This window comes from Rhinolophus ferrumequinum, chromosome 7 (genome assembly GCF_004115265.2).
Source record: "Rhinolophus ferrumequinum isolate MPI-CBG mRhiFer1 chromosome 7, mRhiFer1_v1.p, whole genome shotgun sequence".
Classification (NCBI taxonomy): domain Eukaryota; kingdom Metazoa; phylum Chordata; class Mammalia; order Chiroptera; family Rhinolophidae; genus Rhinolophus; species Rhinolophus ferrumequinum.
This window is the reverse complement of record NC_046290.1, coordinates 91219252-91235895: the sequence shown is the minus strand read 5'-3', so window position 1 is coordinate 91235895 and position 16644 is coordinate 91219252. Positions and strand designations below refer to the sequence as shown.

General features: G+C 48.0%; 1 protein-coding gene across 1 annotated transcript; it reads right to left on the bottom strand.

The window, feature by feature from the left end:
- Positions 1 to 6257: 6257 nt before the first annotated feature.
- On the bottom strand, positions 6258 to 13452 carry SERPINE1 (serpin family E member 1). Its single transcript, XM_033111207.1, has 9 exons — positions 13311 to 13452; positions 12714 to 12985; positions 11867 to 12100; positions 11131 to 11325; positions 10335 to 10533; positions 9128 to 9228; positions 8927 to 9013; positions 8285 to 8368; positions 6258 to 7958 (listed from the first exon to the last, which is right to left on the bottom strand). The coding sequence occupies exons 2-9, from the start codon at positions 12982 to 12984 to the stop codon at positions 7921 to 7923; spliced, it is 1209 nt and encodes a 402-aa protein (XP_032967098.1). The 5' UTR covers position 12985; positions 13311 to 13452; the 3' UTR covers positions 6258 to 7920.
- Between the last annotated feature and the right edge of the window lie 3192 nt (positions 13453 to 16644).

Here is a 16644-nt window from a genome sequence, read left to right as displayed (position 1 = left end):
GAAATGTGTAGGTAATGAGGGAGATGAGAATAAAAGATAAAAGGAAGAGCTGATATAAAAATGATGTAAGGAAAGGGAGGAGAAACATGAATTATGGAGAAAGGGGAGAAATAAAGAGAATCTTAAAATGTTAGCATGGGTCAAAACTAAAAAGGAACGGATATAATCCAGACACAAGTGTAAAGATCAGGAGCATGTAAATTGTAATACAAGCTTTTTAGCTGAGGATGTGCATGTGTGAGTGTGTATGCCAGTGTGTGTCTATAATAAAGGAGTTTGCATATAAGAGAAAACCTTAAACTTTGTCACGCTAAAAGCTTAATGGCTATTTCTAGATAATTGTTGGTAACTACCGTGTTTCCCCGAAAATAAGACCTAGCCGGGGAATCAGCTCTAATGCGTCTTCTGGGGCAAAAATTAATATAAGACCCGGTCTTATTTTGCTATAATGTAAGACTGGGTCTTATATAATGTAATGTAATGTAAGACCGGGTCTTATATTAATTTTTGCCCCAGAAGACGCATTAGAGCTGATTCCCCGGCTAGGTCTTATTTTCGGGGAAACACGGTAATGGTGCTGTTATTTTTCAGTGGCACTTGAAGCAATTGTTGGTAAGATCTTACCTGTCTCCGCTTTATGTTCTTTTCTTACTCTGGTATGGAGATACTATGCTGTAGTTGCAAGAGGATGGTCTTAATTCACCTGGGATGCAATCTGGTCTCTGACCCTTACTAGCCTCAGGTGAGTCATTTAACTCTCCATTTCATCATTTTAAACATGAGGATAGAAATACCTACGTTGCCAGGTGGTTCTGTGGATGTATAGAAAGTACCTGGCACACTTTAAACACTTGCTAATGACAGCAATTATCATTATTTCCCTTTCCCAACTTCTTCCTCCTACTACTTTTTATTCTTCCTTTCTTTTTTCATCTCCCTTTCTCCTCTGCCTATACCTTAGTCTTGGCAATGGCATAGACATTGGTTGAACTATCTTGTGGTGTGTGTTTTTTTTTTTAAGATCAAGAATAATATCAATGAAGCAAATTGTTAGATTTAGAAAGGGTAAATCATTATGGAGTGAAAAGAAGGAATCGGAGTGTGTAAGAAGGGCAGACGGCATAACAAAGTAAAAAGAGGTGTGTTCTCTTTCACAGGGGTGAGGAGAGGTTGTGTATAAGAAAGTAATGAGTAGTGAGGGAAGAGTATAAAGCAGAGAATGAGGCAACAGCCTGTGGAAGTTTAGAAGCTCTAGAGATGTAAACTCCTACACTCCTGGGAAAGCTGGCACTTTCTAGAATTCCTTGTCTCAATGTGGCATGCCTAGCTACAGAAAAGATAAGATTCGTGAGAGAATTGTTAGAAATAAGGGTTTAGCTCATGTAGAATCATAGAATTCAAGTGATTGAAACTAGTGAGAAGACGTTGGACTGGATTTCTTCATTGTTAATGATCAGTGAATGTAGAGGATCTATGAGTTAGTGGATCTAATATGGCTTGTGTCCTCAAATGAGTTCACATTTCATTCAGTGGCAGTTTGGGAGTCATTATGGTCATCTGGGCAAGTGAATAACTTGGTGAAAACAGTTTTAAGAAAATTAATCTTAAACTGATGTGGGGGACAATTTGAAAAGACAAATGGAGGGCTAGAAGGTCATCTAGGAGGCAATTTTGGGAGTCCAGGCACAAGGATGAGATGGAGAGGGACAAATCGAAGGGATGCCTGTAACGGGCCAATCAACTGAAAGTGATAACTCATCGACGTAGAGAAGAATCAAAGTGGCGCCATTTGTATACATGGCAAAATGGAAGAGGTGAGCTTCTTCCTTATAGATGCGGACGGTGTTTGTGTTGTCACCCTACAAACCATGCTGACACCTCCTGGTGTCTTCCCTCATCTGGTTGAGAGGTGGTTCCTGCAGTGGTTAGAAGAGTGGCCCAGGTGGCCTCTGAAGCCCTTCATCTCTATAAGTCTGTGATCTGAGTTTCTCCCGCTAGTGATGCTCTCTGCACCTATTTTTTGCACATTAAATAGTTCATAGGTCCCTAATAATGTCATTTTCAGTCATCTCTGGATTTTCATATTTTTTAACCAAGCAGTTGGGATCTTATATGATGTTCCTAGCAGTCCTGACAATTAAAAATACTTTCTGTGGTAGATGTTTGCCATTCTTTTTCACCTCCCAAGTTCTAAACCCCCTTCCTAGGGTTTAGGAATATCTGCCTTATGAGTCTAGGGGAGCTAGAACAGTCTCCTAGTGTAGCATTTAAAATGTCCAGATATTGGCTTTTACAGCTTTCTTTGTACCCATAGCCTGGGCATGTCTGCTGGACTTGGCCAATCTGTGCACCCAGCAGGTCCAGGAGGGAATGAGGTGGGGATGGGACGATGGAGGGCAGGCGAGACTCTGGCAGAGGGTCAGACAATCAGATTCCTGGGGTAGCAGTGGAGTGGCCCCAAATCACACTAGTGCCCTCCATGGACATGACACTGCCATTGGTACCACTCATGCCATATAGTCCATTGGCCACGTGTGTGTGTCAGTCTCATGTGTGTCAGTCTCATCTCTCCAGCTGGATTGTAAGCTCCTCATTGGATGGTGTCTTATTCAATTTTTGTTTCTTCACAACACCCTGTGCAGTGCTTGTTGATTGGCTTCATTTATGATCGTATATATAGTTGTCAAATCTAGATATTTAAATCTTACTTATCCAAAATATGCTACATTTTACTTTCATATTTAATAGTACATGTTTACTATCTATTATTCCTGCTAGATGATAAACTGTCTTCTTTTGCTGTTTCTACCATGCCTGGCACAGTGGGCATCTGATATTTGTGGAATAAATGTATAATGGATCCCCATTTGAAAATTCCATTGTCATGTCAAACTTCACTTGCCAAAAAGAGTTCCTTCTTCCTACCTTTTCCTGAAACCATCCCATCTCTTGCTTTCCCATTGTGGTCAATGTCACTGGTTTTTCCTAGGCTTACGGACTATCTATCTGGGACATGACGGCAACATAAAAGCATGGCTTATTCAAGGGACACTGATAAGACTTGCCTGACCAGACTAGGAGAGGGTAAATGGAAGAGAGGGAGAGACAACTCCCTCTGGCTGTGCAATCAGAGGAGTAAGGCAGCAGTCTGCTAACCAACCTGGTGACTTGGGATTTTATCCTCCGGTGTGTTCCTTGAACCTGACTTGCTATTATTTTTACTTTATGATTTTGTTCACACTGTTTTCTGCAATGCCCTGCCATGGACATAAATTTCCTCCCCATGGACCTAAATTTATCTTACTCATCCTTTAAGTTTCAATCAAGCAGCCGCTCCTGATGAGCCATTATGCTCAATGGTGATCATTTCTACAGTGTTCCTTTCAATCATTTCTGCAGTGACTCACATAGTGTTTCAGCTTTTTGGTGTCTGTTCTCCTTAGGTACTCAATAGTCAGAAACATCACTTACACTTTTAAAAAAGTGCTTCACAACACCCAATATAAAGTTAAGCTTTTAAATAAATACTTGTTAAATTGAATGGATCTGACGCTTGGCAAGATTTTGGTTAAAGCCACAGCTGCTTTGCTTCCAAGAAGAGTTTTCCACTGGAGTCAAAGCGACATCTGGTGGCTAGGGGATCAAAGGCTACATTCAGCTTGCTGGCGTTCAGGCTGGTAAGGCAATGGTGTAAACGCACAACAGGCTGGTGACTGGCACCTGAGGGCAGGACCTTTGATCCTGACCGCGACTGAGCCCTGCTGTGTGTTCACGGAAACATTCGCAGATGCCATCGGGAAGGCGTATGGATCGGGTGTGGTGGTGAGGAACACGGAGATGCCCAACTGCCTGGCTCTAAGTAACAACAACGGCTGCAAGTTACTCAACCTCTCTGTCTTAGTTTCCTTATCTCTCCGTAATTGCTACCATTAGTACCACAAAACTTACTTGAGAAATCAATCACCATAAAAATGGTTTGGAAAATGAATGGTGTCTCCTTGACAAGTTTCTCTCCGATGGAATTTTTCTTTTCTTTTCTTTCCTTTTCATTTCATTTCGTTTCTTTTCTTTCCTTTTCTCTTCTCTTCTTTTCTTTTTCCTTTTCTAACCATTGAGGGATTTACAGAATTCATACTTATTGCCCATGCGTGGGCAGGCAGGTAAATAATTCCACTGTGTGAGGTTTACAGGAAATCTGCAGTAGTGATGCTAGAAGCAGGTCTTTTTGGCTTTTCATCTCTAAAGAAACAGAGAGAGAAAGAGACACGGAAAGGTCAAGGAGAGGGCCCAGGCAAAGCCAAGCAGGGCTGGGCCGGCTTCACACTGTGAGGCTGCACCATTGTCTTTGTCCGCAAAATATCAGAAAAGCAGGGGCTCTGTTAAATGGGACACTTTCTGGAGCATGCCCTCTGCGGTGATGAGGTCTTCTGAAGAATTCTTTTCTTCGAAGCTGTCTCAGCAGGTATGGACAGTTTTTGAACTGTGCAGTGCAGAATTAAGGCTAACTTGCTCTGCTTTTCGAAGCATCTTGTGGGAAAATGAGGCTCTTTTGGTTTCTAAGCAAATATAGGTAACTCCTCAATAACTAGCGCAGTGCCTGAAATTGTTCATATTTTCAGGGTATAAGGCGGATGAAAGATATACCTGGGTCTCGGTATCCCTGCATTCTTAAGACTGTTGCCTTCATGACCCCAGTTATGCCCATGAGCCCAAAGGGGGATCTGTACAAGAGGAAGGAGTTGTTCTTGTAGAAAGAGGAATGTTTTAGTACCAGCTGAAGTTCTGGCCACAAATTTCAGTGTAAAAGTATCTTGTGAATTGGATCAGGCCACATCTAGTTTTTGTATCTATGGTCTAAGCCAGCTGGAAGCAAGCCAAATGGTCTCTATGGCTTTTTTTCTCTAGTTCTACAACCATAACTTGGTCCTACAAAGCTTGCCAGTTGCACAGGAAAGGAAAGACGAAAAATTCACTGAGGTTAAAAGAGAGCATCTCTCTCTAAAGCTGAGAGTAGCTTTGGTGAGCCACCCATTCTGGGCCTCCTTTCCTCTGGGTCCTGCCCTGGTTCCCCCGGGCCTTCTGAGGGGAGAGGAAGATCTTCCTTGCAGGCTTGAATGGGCTTCGGGGCCCTCTGACTACATCAGCTTCATGGGCAAAGAGAAAGCTTGAAGAAGGCGAGGAATCCATTAGGAGGAGGCATCAAACAACCACAGTGTCTTAGTCCATCACGTTGGAGGCACCCAAGAAAGCCACGGACGATCCTCGAGAGGGAAACAGGACTAGAAAGTGCTGAGACACCCTTTAGTACATGCTGAACGATTGGGGAGTGAGTAAATCAATGAATGCCCTTTCTGGATTTACATCATGATCAAAACTCACTACCTCTTAACTATGAGACAGTGTTTTGACCAAGACCTCCCACATGATAATTACTTCTTAGTAACTTATGACCTAGGCTTCCGGGGGCTGGGTCTACAATCCTGTCTTGATGGTCCTGGAACTGGATGGCACACAGTTTTGACAGTTCTTGGTATTTTTTCAGTTTAAAAATTATGTTTGAATATATGAACAGAAACTAACTGGGGGACATATGCCTTCTGGAAAGAGCCTTCAAGATACTAGAGGAAGAGAATGAGACTTTTTAGGGTGCCATTTTAAGGAGGATGTGAAGAGTGTGTGTAACAAAAGAGCCTTGTTTTCAAGGAACCTGATATGTCGACAGGGGTGTGGCACAAGCACACTCAGAGTTACAGAGCGTACATGAACACAAGCGCTGTTACACACCCAGAAAAGGAAAAATCGGTAAATGCCAAGCGGACAGTGATAATGTGGAGTGGATCCATGGGACTGCTAGGTGGAGGACATGGATTTAGTCTGGATTTTGAGAAATGGGGCGTGGGGGTAGGTGCAGGGGGTGGGGGCACCTGGCGGTAGAAGAAAATGGCATGAACGAAGATGGGAACTTCTAGGGACCGTGGGTGTGAGCAGATTTCTCTGGGGGGTGGAAGGTGTTTGGGGGAACCCTCTTCCCTTTTTGAGGATGATGCCCAGGGGGACAATCACGCCCGTCGTGTCCTCGGGGCCTTCTCACAGAGCCCCGCAGACAATCCTCTGGACTTGATCAGTGGCAGGTTAACGTGCCTGCTCCCACACGTGGAGGTTTCCTAAAGATCCCTTTCACCCAAAAGGGCTAGGAACTGATAGAATTTTGATTTTGTACTGTGTGAAACAGAAAGTAAAGGCAGGGACTGTTTGGGAATATTCTTTTTCTTTATTATTTATTTTTTTTAAAAACACTTTTACTTGTTTATATATCAGGAGTAAAAAAGCATATAATACGACACAATTTCAAGAACATTGGACCCCACATCTGGGTATCCTTATGAGTACTGTGTGTGGCTGTGATTGTCCAGTGCATAATAAAAATAGGATAAAAAACAACAAAGCTTTTTTTTCACTGAGGAGCATGGTGGTGTGATTCGAGTTCTATTAGATTACATACATTTGACATCTATGAGCAATTCTTCAATAAATCGGCCTTCATGCCATAACCCTTCGCTAGTTGGTTTTCAGAAAGACTATCTAACCAGGGTAATTGAGCCCAAGTTTGCTGTCTGTCTTATTCTCTTTCTCTCTCCCCCCTCTCTCTTTCTCTCCCGCCCCCCCCCTCGTGTCCACTGCTCACACACAGCAGCCGGAAATGACACATTGAAGTGAGTCACCAATGCAGCTGTGAGTCACCTATAATTGGGGGAAAGTTCTGTCCCCCTCGGTCGTGCAGCCCCTTGTTCCTGCTCCTAAACATATTGGAAAAATTGGAAACCATTCTGTCTTTGCTCTAGTCTCTCTCACCCACCACATCCTTTTGGTCTAAAGTAGGCTGAAGTCAGATAACCTTGGCAGGGGTCCCAATCCATCACGTGGAAAGGTAGGAAAAGAGAGAAGCAGTGGGGTTCAGGCAGCCACAAGGTGGCAGTGTGAGCCCCTCATGCTTGCCACTCAGAGGGTTATGGCAGTTAAGTGGCCAGACTCCTGAGATGCAATGACACAAACCACAAAGAAACACTCCAAGCATCTTTAAATAATACGTTTTTCTTGATAGTCCTCTTTTTCTCTAACAAGCACACAAGGATGTGATAAATACTCAGGCACGCCCTTGGCATCCCATCCTCTCCACCAGGAGATTGGAGCCAAGAACCAGGCATACATCTCACCTTTCTTCCTCTATTCCTATAACATAAAGTTTGTGGGAAGCAGAAACCTGCTTCTATGATGAGTAAACAAGTCACCTACACTCCAAAATAATATATGCTCACTGTTTCTGGGGAGGGAGACGGCCAGGCCAGGGTGGGTCTCCGTCCTGGGTGGGCAGTTGCTCTGCCAGGCCGCAGTACCTCTGAGCTGGGAAAGGATGGACCTTGCAATGAAAGGGTGTTTCTTCCATTGACCTTCTCTGGCCTGCCGCCAGCCTCAGCAGTGGCAGACAGTGCAAGAGTAATGGCAACGTGACTAGAACACAAATAGTTTCTACCAAGTGCACAAAAGCTCCTGTAAGCCTTGTGGTGCCATCCTGCCAGGGCCTCAGTGGGAATCCAGGTCTGAAGAGCCAAACGGGTAGAGCGATGGGCACAAGCAGCTGCACAAGTGGCTCTGAGAGTTTTACAGTCTGGTTTGGAGACCTTCAGGGAGCTGTGCTTCGGAGGTCTCTCCCAGGGTCTCCACCGAGGAGTTTTACTGAAAGGTCCTCTTTCCCACCCCTGGGAGAGGCTGAGGTCTAGGAGGCAGATTTACCATAAAAAGAAAAAAAGTAAATGTCTTCTCTTTCCTCAGAAAGATTGATTAAAATAAAAGTTCTTCAGAGTTTCTTCTTCTCTGATGCGCCTCCAGTTCTGTCCCAGATGAGGGCTTCTTTTCCCATGGTCAGGGTTCCATCACTTGGCCCATGAAAAGGACCGTTCCTGAGGATGGAAGAATCATAGGAGATGAGAAGTGGAAGGAATGGCATAGCTCACCAAGCTCAAAGTTTATGGGTGAACTGAGATGTGAGAAGATGAGTGAGATGTCGAGTGACAGCTGCTTTAGTGACTAAACTAGGACCGGGGTCCTGGCACAGCACTCTGTCTGTGACTGAGCACTGCTTTTGAGAAGAGAAAATGGAACCAAGTTATGGATTCCTTGCCTAGAGTCCTGGGGTAAGAGGGGGTGTCTACACCTGTCTGCATTGGTGCCCCACACAAGGAGAGTTGGTAGAAGGGATCGAGTGTCTCGTGGGCCGTGGGCTCACCTGTGGGGTTGTGTCGCACCACAAAGAGGAAGGGTCTGTCCATGATGATCTCCTCAGGGGCCATTCGGGCTGAGATGACAATGGCTGGAAGACAAGAGACAATGTCTTAGGATAGAGGGACATCGGCACTGGTGCCTGGGTTGATCACAAGTGATCCATTGACATCAGCCTTCTGACTGGCAGCAGCATTTGGGGATGATTTTTCGGAGGCTCTGTTGTTCTGCTGGACGTGAACCTTCAAAGTTCAGGGAAGGCCTCAGGCCTGATTTCCTCCAGGAGTTTGGTCACGATCTATAAACACGTATATCTAAACCCTTTTAGGGCTTATCGATAAGCAAGTTCCTTAAGTTGACTAGCCACGGGGAGAATAACCGAGGCTTTCCTTTAGGAGGCCCTTCACATTCAGGGGACCTCAGGAGCTATGGGGTGAAGGAGCAGGGTCCCAGGAGAAGTGGGCCCATTTTCTAGGCTGAGAAACACTAGTGGGGAAAGGGTGGTGATGCTCTCCTCACAGGAAGTGCTGCTCTTCTGGGAAAGGCCTGTGGAGCAGGGCAGAGAGACTTCTCGGGTTTGGGTGCTATAGTAGCCCTTCCTAGAAGCCTTGGGCTGAGACTCACCAGGCCTCACCTGAGCCTGACTCACCTGTAGAGGAAGACGCCACTGTGCCTCTCTCATTCACCTTGATCTTCACTTTTTGTAGTGCCTGCGATACGTAGAGAGACTCTTGATCTGAAACAGGTGGATGCAAAAGTAGATCAGCCATGGTTCTCAGGGAAAAGCTCCTTTGTCCTCTTAGGGGTCCCATAGTCCACCAGGATAGCAAAGTGAATGGAAATCTCTTACCTGAAATACTCGAGAAGTCTGCCTGGCTTGGACTAAACATGTCTGTCATCCCCAAGTTCTCCAGGGGCGTCCTGAGGTCAACTTCACTCTCCAGGGAGAACCTGTAGACAGGAGCAGGAAACAGCTCAAGCTCAGGCCACCTCTGGCCACTGGCACCACCTCTCCTAGTCCCCTACCACGTATCACCCCAGCATCCTGACAGGATGGGAACTGATAGGAAAGTAGAAGAGGAAGGCTTGTTGTTTCAAATCTGTTTGCAAGCTCTCTCTCCTTGCTGGAGCTTCTATTAATGAACATTATTCTGCAATCTCCCAACCCCCTGGAAACTATGACTAATTACTGTCCTCAAATAAGGCAGTAGTTTATTCATTCTGGCTGGGGGGCCAAGGGCAAATTCTCCTGCAAGGCTATTTGAACAAAAATCTGGTCTATAGATTGTGTTTCTGAGAGCTAACTCTGCAGAGGACCCAAGCAGCAAGGCTCCGGGGTGTTCTCTGCTTCCCCTCAGGACACAACTAATTACCTCAATTTTTGGGGAGACAGAGAGAGAGAGAGAGAGAAAGAGAGAGAGAGAGAGAGAGAGAGAGAGAGAGAGAGAGAGAGACAACTAAATTTTCCTAGAGCCTGGCATTATAGTCTCTGGAAATTTGGGGTAAGCATGGTGGAGGTTTCCCTACAACTCTGGAACTACGCAGCCTCAGCCTTCTCCACTCTCTTTGCTTCTGCAGAAGGATTTTAAAAATCTGCCTTGTTGGAAGCAAGCTAGAAGCTGTAGTTCTGGCCACTCCATCTGCAGAAGTGATTCCTTTTGTCCCCATCGTTTTGATATTAACTTAAGGAGATAGAGGTGGGAGTGAGGGACATTAATAAAAGGGTGAAGGCAGATTTAGCCCCCCACCTCCGTCATTTCTCTAGCTCTTCCTTTGGCTGGCTTTTGCTGGATAGTCTGAGTGTGGCATGTGTGGGGGCATGGTCTAGAAAACTCCTTGCCCTCCAGCAGGAACGGGAGGAGGGATCATTGCAGTAATCTTAATCAAACCCAGGCCAAAGTGTTTCCCATCGGCCTCCCACACATGGCCCTGCCATGCAAACGTCATATTTGGGAAACTCAACATGGGAGTGGTGCCTTTAGGAGACAGGGGAGGCAGGAGATAGAGAGGATGGATGAGGGCATTGCCAAGTGTGGCGAGAGCAAGGGGTGGCTTACTTGGGCAGAACCAGGACGCGGGGCAGACAGGTCATATTCCCTTTCCACTGGCTGATGAGCTGGGCATCCAGAATGTTGGTGAGGGCAGACAGAGGCACCTCTTTTTCATAGGGAGCAGCAATGAACATGCTGAGTGTGTCCCCATGGTAGGGCAATTCCAGGATGTCGTAGTAATGGCCACCAGGGGTAGAAAACTCAGCTGTGAAGACACCAAGATGGCACATTGAAAATGGCTCCAGTTCTTGATTCCAACCCGGCACTGGGTTTTCAACTAATTCTCCTGTCTCCTCCACTCTGGAAGCCAGCTCTCCATTCTGGCTTTTGAGGCTCCCACACCCACTGCTGTCCTATTCAATGTTTTCATTCCCATTTTCCTTCTCATCTGCCAATTCAGTGTCTTCTGGTTTCTCGTCTCTTTCTGGCCTTCTTTACCTTCACTGCCCTCTCCCTAATACCCGGTCACTATTCCAGTCTTCATCTCCTTAATCTCAACTTTGACATTGCCCTTCCTTCCCCCAGCAGGATTTGTAGGCCCCAGGTAACCGCACTAGAAACATATGAGGATGAGAGCGAGGGGTCAAGGGGTCAAATGTGGGCCTGAGGGAATTGCTGGATTTCATTTTTGTCTTGCATGAGATAAAGCTACTTTCTGCTGCTCCAGTTATCCTGGTGTCTCCTTCTCGGGGAGTCTTTGTTAAAGCTGGGCTGTATTCTAGGATTTCTCCTCCCTTCGATGGGAACACCCGGGGTGAGATCCAGTAGGTGTGGGACTTGGGGAAGGGAGTCTTGCACTTACTGTAGTTGAACTTGTTGGTCTGAGCCATCATGGGCACGGAGACTGTGCTGCCATCGGACTTGTGGAAGAGGCGCTGGTGGGTGCCCGACTCTGGGAAGGGAGTCTTCCAGTGGCCGTTGAAGTAGAGGGCATTCACCAGCACCAGGCGCGTCAGCTGGTCCACAGCCCCTTTGCCAAGTATGTCACTGATCATGCCTACAGGAAAACCAGGTGATCAGGAGCTAGGTATTTTTCAGTCCTCTTCCATAGTTCCTTCAGCTCCCAGGCCTCTAATGGGTGTGTTTCTGTTGAAGCCATCCAGGCAGAAAATAGCCTGGGGGTTTAGGTGAACCAATCTAGCTATTTTCAACTCGTTCCATCTTCCTAAGGGTCTCAGAAAACCTCTCAGCTGACCACACTTCCTGGGCCTGAGATCCTGCCCAGGATCCGACCTGGAAACTTTAGTCTTCCTTTACTTTGCTCCCTAAGCTGCAGTCTTGAAGGGTTGTGTGTGCTCCTCGTCATGGTTATAACTGTTCTAAAGAAATCTCACAGCACTTTTGGGGGATGCCGTTAGAGCTGGTTCACAAGAAGGCCTAATTCTGAAAAACATGACACTGATTCTTCAAGCACTTGACCTTCTGTCTACAGAGAAGAGAGTGCTGAAAGGGAGAGGTTAGGATATTTGGGATTTGTTTCCAAGCCACCCTTTTTGGCAGGCCTTGGGATGGGCCTCCTTTCTCTGCCTGTTGCTCACCTTTCGTGTGTCTCTTCACCCAGTCATTAATGATGAACCTGGCTCTCTCTATGTCTAAAAAGTCCACTTGCTTGACTGTGGTCCGGAACAGCCTGAAGAAGTGAGGCATGAAGCCTTGAACCAGCTTCATATCCCGCTGGACAAAGATGGCATCGGCGATGCTGATCTCATCCTTGTTCCATGGTCCCACGAGCTCCTTGTACAGTTGACGGAGGGCAGGGGCCATGCCCTTCTCTGTGCCGAGGGAGGAAAGGATACATCAGGTTCATGTTCAGCCAAGGATTCCCAGTCGGGCCATCTTTCCCCATGAGACGCCTTACCCTGCCCTCATGAACGGAGCACTTCTCCTCCCCCAGGGGTCTCTGGAGGGAGATTTTGTTCCAAACCTTAATCTCTTCTGCATCTCCCTCTTTTCCTCAAAAATCTCAAGTCTTAACCCTTTCTTTGTGTTAGAATATTTTTCTCTGTTTTTAAGCTATGAACCCTACATTTCTTCTCATATTAATAGTAATAGCTATGCTAAACATTGCCTATGTGCAATTCTATTTACTCCTTACAGCAGCCCTCTGTGATGGGTCCTTTTTCCATCCCCATTCTGTACATGAGAAACTGAGCTTCAGAGGGATTAAGGTTATACAGGTACTAAGTGGTGAGCAAGGTTATTTTACACCAAATACACTGGCCTGTGCACCTTGTGACTAAAAATGTGTTGGTCCCTGTCGCATGGCAGCGCTGGCGTTGGCTCAGCCAAGCTGGAGTCAGGCCTTTCCTCTGCTTCTGGCTGGTTAGACCCCAGTTCTGTGAAGGCAGCACGAGTGCCTGCCTCCTACTCTGCCGCATCTCTTACCTTCAATCTTGAATTGCATTGCCTCTTGGATCTGCTGCCTGGTTTCTCCTCTTGTTGTCAGCTGCAGCATGGCCAGGACTGAGGCCACCCCATAGGGTGAGAAAACCACATTGCGATCCTTGGAGACCTGTGCCACCTGCTGAAACACCTTCACTCCAAAGTCTGTTGCCAGTAGGGCCGCCTGAGACCTGCGTTGGTACGATGCGGACCCTTCACCAAAGAAGAGAGCCAGGCCCAGGGCTAGGCAGGCAAAGACTGGTGACATCTGCATCCTAGAGCAAGGGGGGAAAGAGCTGATGAGGGATGGTTCTAGAAGGATGGCGAATGGGGTGGGGAGACCATACCCCAGCCAGGGGCCAGGCTTCCTGTGTTTGCCACTGGCAGGTGATAAATGAACACGAGGTCAAAGCTCATTAAGAAACCACAATGGCTTCAGACTCTGCAGTCACTGCTCCGGCAGGGTCAACTTCGGGCTGCAGGTCTGGGGGCTGGCTATAGACAGAAGGAAAGTGGGGCTCTGGGACAGAGGAAATTCTGCGGAAGGGCGTTCTCCACCTTCACCCGAGATAAGAGATGAAGAGTTTGTTTTTCTCTTACCTGAAGTTCTCAAAGTGCCTTGTGACTGGAAGTTCGTCCTGCTGCTGCTGTTGATTGTGGCGATTCTGCTGCTGGAGAGGGGGTGTGTCTCTCTTGACAGTGCCCTGAGCCCTGCAGCCAGACGCAGCTGTGCTGTTAAGGAGCCTGCTGCCTCCCTTTATACCAGAAGTGGGCAGGAAATAGATTAACTCATGGCTCAGCCCCACCCACTTTCTGGCTCTGGAAGTCTGGCTTGCTGAGGCATGTGTGTGCGTGCTGCTGTGTGTGTGTGTGTGTGTGTGTGTGTACGTGTGAGAGACGGTTCAGGAAGAACTGAGCAAAACTCAGTTGCCTAGGTACAAGGACCTTCCCTGATGTGGCTGCCCTCCGCCTGTGTCCCTCTCTCTTTGGATGTTATGCCAGCCTGATCCCCAGCAGTGCCAGATGGCCCCAAATGTCCAGTGTTTGGGATTACCTTCCCCTGTGCTCAGCTTGGGGGAGAACAGTTCGTATTTTCTCCTTTTCCTTTGGAGAAATGGATCATCACAAGTTATCAAAGAAGCTCATGGTCCTGTGGACTTTTGTCTGCCAGCGCTGTCCAGCCCATGTGCTGGCCAACCTGAGGAGAATGCCCCTCCCCCCTCTTGGCCATGTCCCAGCGGCCACAGGGCACAGAGCGTGCCATGTGATTGTCTGGGTTTTGACTGTCTAGGACGTGAGCCTGGCAAAGGACTCCTTCTGTCTTTCCCTCTTTCCTTCCGAGTGTCGGATGATGCATGGCTGACTCCCGCATGTGTCCAGACTCTTGAGGTGCCCCTGAGGGCTCTCTTTTGTGTCAACAGCCCTGTTTGGCAGGGGTTTGAGGTGTGCTGGGTGGGGTGGTGGAGGTTGAAAAGGACCAGGGGTTACTGGAGTAAATTCTTGCCAAGGAATTAGGAGTCCAACATGTAAGTTTTGTTTCTCTGAGCTGCCTGCTGTGACTGGGGAAAATTAAACCTTATCCTTTTCCTCCAGATGCAGACACTTGCGGGGCTGGAGCAGCGGAAGTAGGGATAGAAGTGAGGGTGTCAGTTCCTAGGGCATTGGGTTAGAAGTAGAAGAGTGACCCAAGAATTCTACAGAGAGTGGAAATTGGCTGGAGGCAAGTGTGTGGGATCATACATGTGCATCTGGGGGCCTGGCGGCGGTGGGGTCAGGCACCCTTGGCTATGTGACCTGGATGTTTTGGACAGAGGGGCTGGGTGCCATGGGGTCCTGCACTTGACCTGGGGGTACACACACGATCATACTTTGTGTAGGTCATGTGGTTCAACTGGGAGTATCCATGGAGACAGCCGATAGAAGATTCACAGGAAGTTTAAGTGGGTGGAAGTGTCGGGATATTTGTTTTGGATTTTTCAGTAAACAGACACCAAGGGCAACCACAGCTGGATGGCTTTCCTAAGTTTATTCTTCCTCCGCCTTTGTTTTCTCTGTTGCCCCTGGGAGTCAGGTGGGCATGCAGGGTGGCAGGGAACAAAGAGCAACCTCGGTTGGAAAGTTAAGATCACCAACCCATTACAGGACTGTTCCCATTTAGTTGCTTCTTGTTTATTCCTTTTCCTTTTCTTGGTTGTGGTTTGGAGTCCCTGAGAGAGTAGTTAGCTCTGAGGAGGAAGTGGTTATCCCTTACTTCTCTTGGGTGGAGAGGACAGAAGTCCAGCCCCCCCACCCATGTCCTACCCCCAGAAATGCCCCCAAAGGCTTGCCTTTGGGGATCAGAGGGAGACAGGAACCTGGGAGTCTGGGTTGGGAGTGCCAAGTCCCAAGTTAGAAGAGCAGCGTCCTGAAGCAGCTCCTTTGAATCACCTCACTGCCCGGCCTCTTCAGCCACCTTCGCTGAGCCTCCTTCTCTTGCTCCATCTCTTATTCCAGGGGCCCTTCGCCCTTGCCTTGCCCGGCCTCAGCCGTAAAAGCTCCTGCCGTTTTCTGTGGATGGCCTGGGCCCTGCCAGGAGAGTGACCAATTCTGTCCCCGCTCCTGGACCTGAAAGATGCTCCTGATGCCGTTCCAGAAAAGACTGTCCATCCTCAGGCACAGGAGCCCGGGAGCAGCTCTGTGTCCTGTGGGGGGAGAGAAGGGGCGCTGGAAACAGAAAGGGCTGACTTACTAAGGGGTTTGTCTCCAAACTGGAAGGGACTTGTAGACATCTGGTGGGTGTGTATTAGAACTGAGGCAAAGCCTAGTGGAACTGGGTCCCAGAGTTTCTGATGAGTTGGCTGGGGCCACTACCTGTTCGAAACCAAGACTTGACCTTGGTCCCTGCCGCTCTTTCGTCTCTGTAAAATGGCCTTGCCATCCCCTATCTGCCCTCCGGAGACTTCCCACATGTCAGGTACAGCCCGACCACCTGCTGTTCCCCATAAGACCTCCCCACAATGCCTTTCTCAGAATCTAGCCTGACTCAAGGGACTGTCACTTTCTCTCTTTTCACTGAACCCCAAAGTAACAGCCTTGACCCAATCACCTCTTTGAAGCCTAGGCTCTTTTGTCAGGGGTCAAACGGACAGAATGAGAAAAGTCCCTGTGTTGTAATAGTTGGATCCCTGATTCCCGTACAGTCAGAGATAAGAGGGTGAGTTACAAGGCTGTGGATTTCTGGGGGAAGTTCCACTTCCAGCCAACGGGGAAAGATGTTTCATCTGGCTCTCGGCAGGTGGTTCGTGACCAGACCAGAATCACACTTCCCGTGACTGTCTCCCTCAGCGCCCCCACACCCCATGAGCTCTGGTTCAGTTTGGGGCCGCTGGTCTCAACCTCCAGCCCTTCACCTCCTGCCCTCCAGCTGCCCTCTTGCGCCCTTGGCCCTTCCTCTTTGCTCTCCCAACACCAGCCATTCACCCTCTTTTGCACTTTCCCTTTGTTGATCTCCTTTGTTCAACCCTCCCTCTACTGGATTCTTTCCCATTCCTTCCCCAGGTCTCCAAGTCTTGGCCACGTGAGCGCTCTCCCCATTTTCCCACTCTCTCTTTTCTGTTCTCTGTGACTCAGTCCCTCTTTCCTTCTCCTCTCCTCTTCCAGAATCCCTTTTACAGTCAAATATTCTGCTCCCCGCCTTCCTGTGGGAAGGAGAGTGCTGCCCCTGTCAGTTGCACAGGCTCCGGGAATGCTGGAGCAGGCTTCTGGATTCCTGGTGATTTCACTGGGAGAGCCGGGGGTGGGAAAAGGAGCAGGTCCCACTAACTCACAGCACTATTTCTGACCTGGTTGCTCTCCAAACAACATAACTGCCAAAAATAGTCCGTGTTTGGGCTAGGCTCACTCTGTCCTTCTCGGAGGAGTGAGCTAGGGCGAAGGCTGTGTGCCTCAGCCTCCA

Coding starts and splice junctions, on each gene's coding strand:
- SERPINE1 (XM_033111207.1), bottom strand. CDS start 12,984: ATGCAGATGTCACCAGTCTTTGCCTGCCTAGCCCTGGGCCTGGCTCTC. Junction 11,326..11,866: donor GGTGAAGAGACACACGAAAG/GTGAGCAACAGG, acceptor GTTTTCCTGTAG/GCATGATCAGTGACATACTT. Junction 8,369..8,926: donor AGTGGCGTCTTCCTCTACAG/GTGAGTCAGGCT, acceptor CTTGTCTTCCAG/CCATTGTCATCTCAGCCCGA.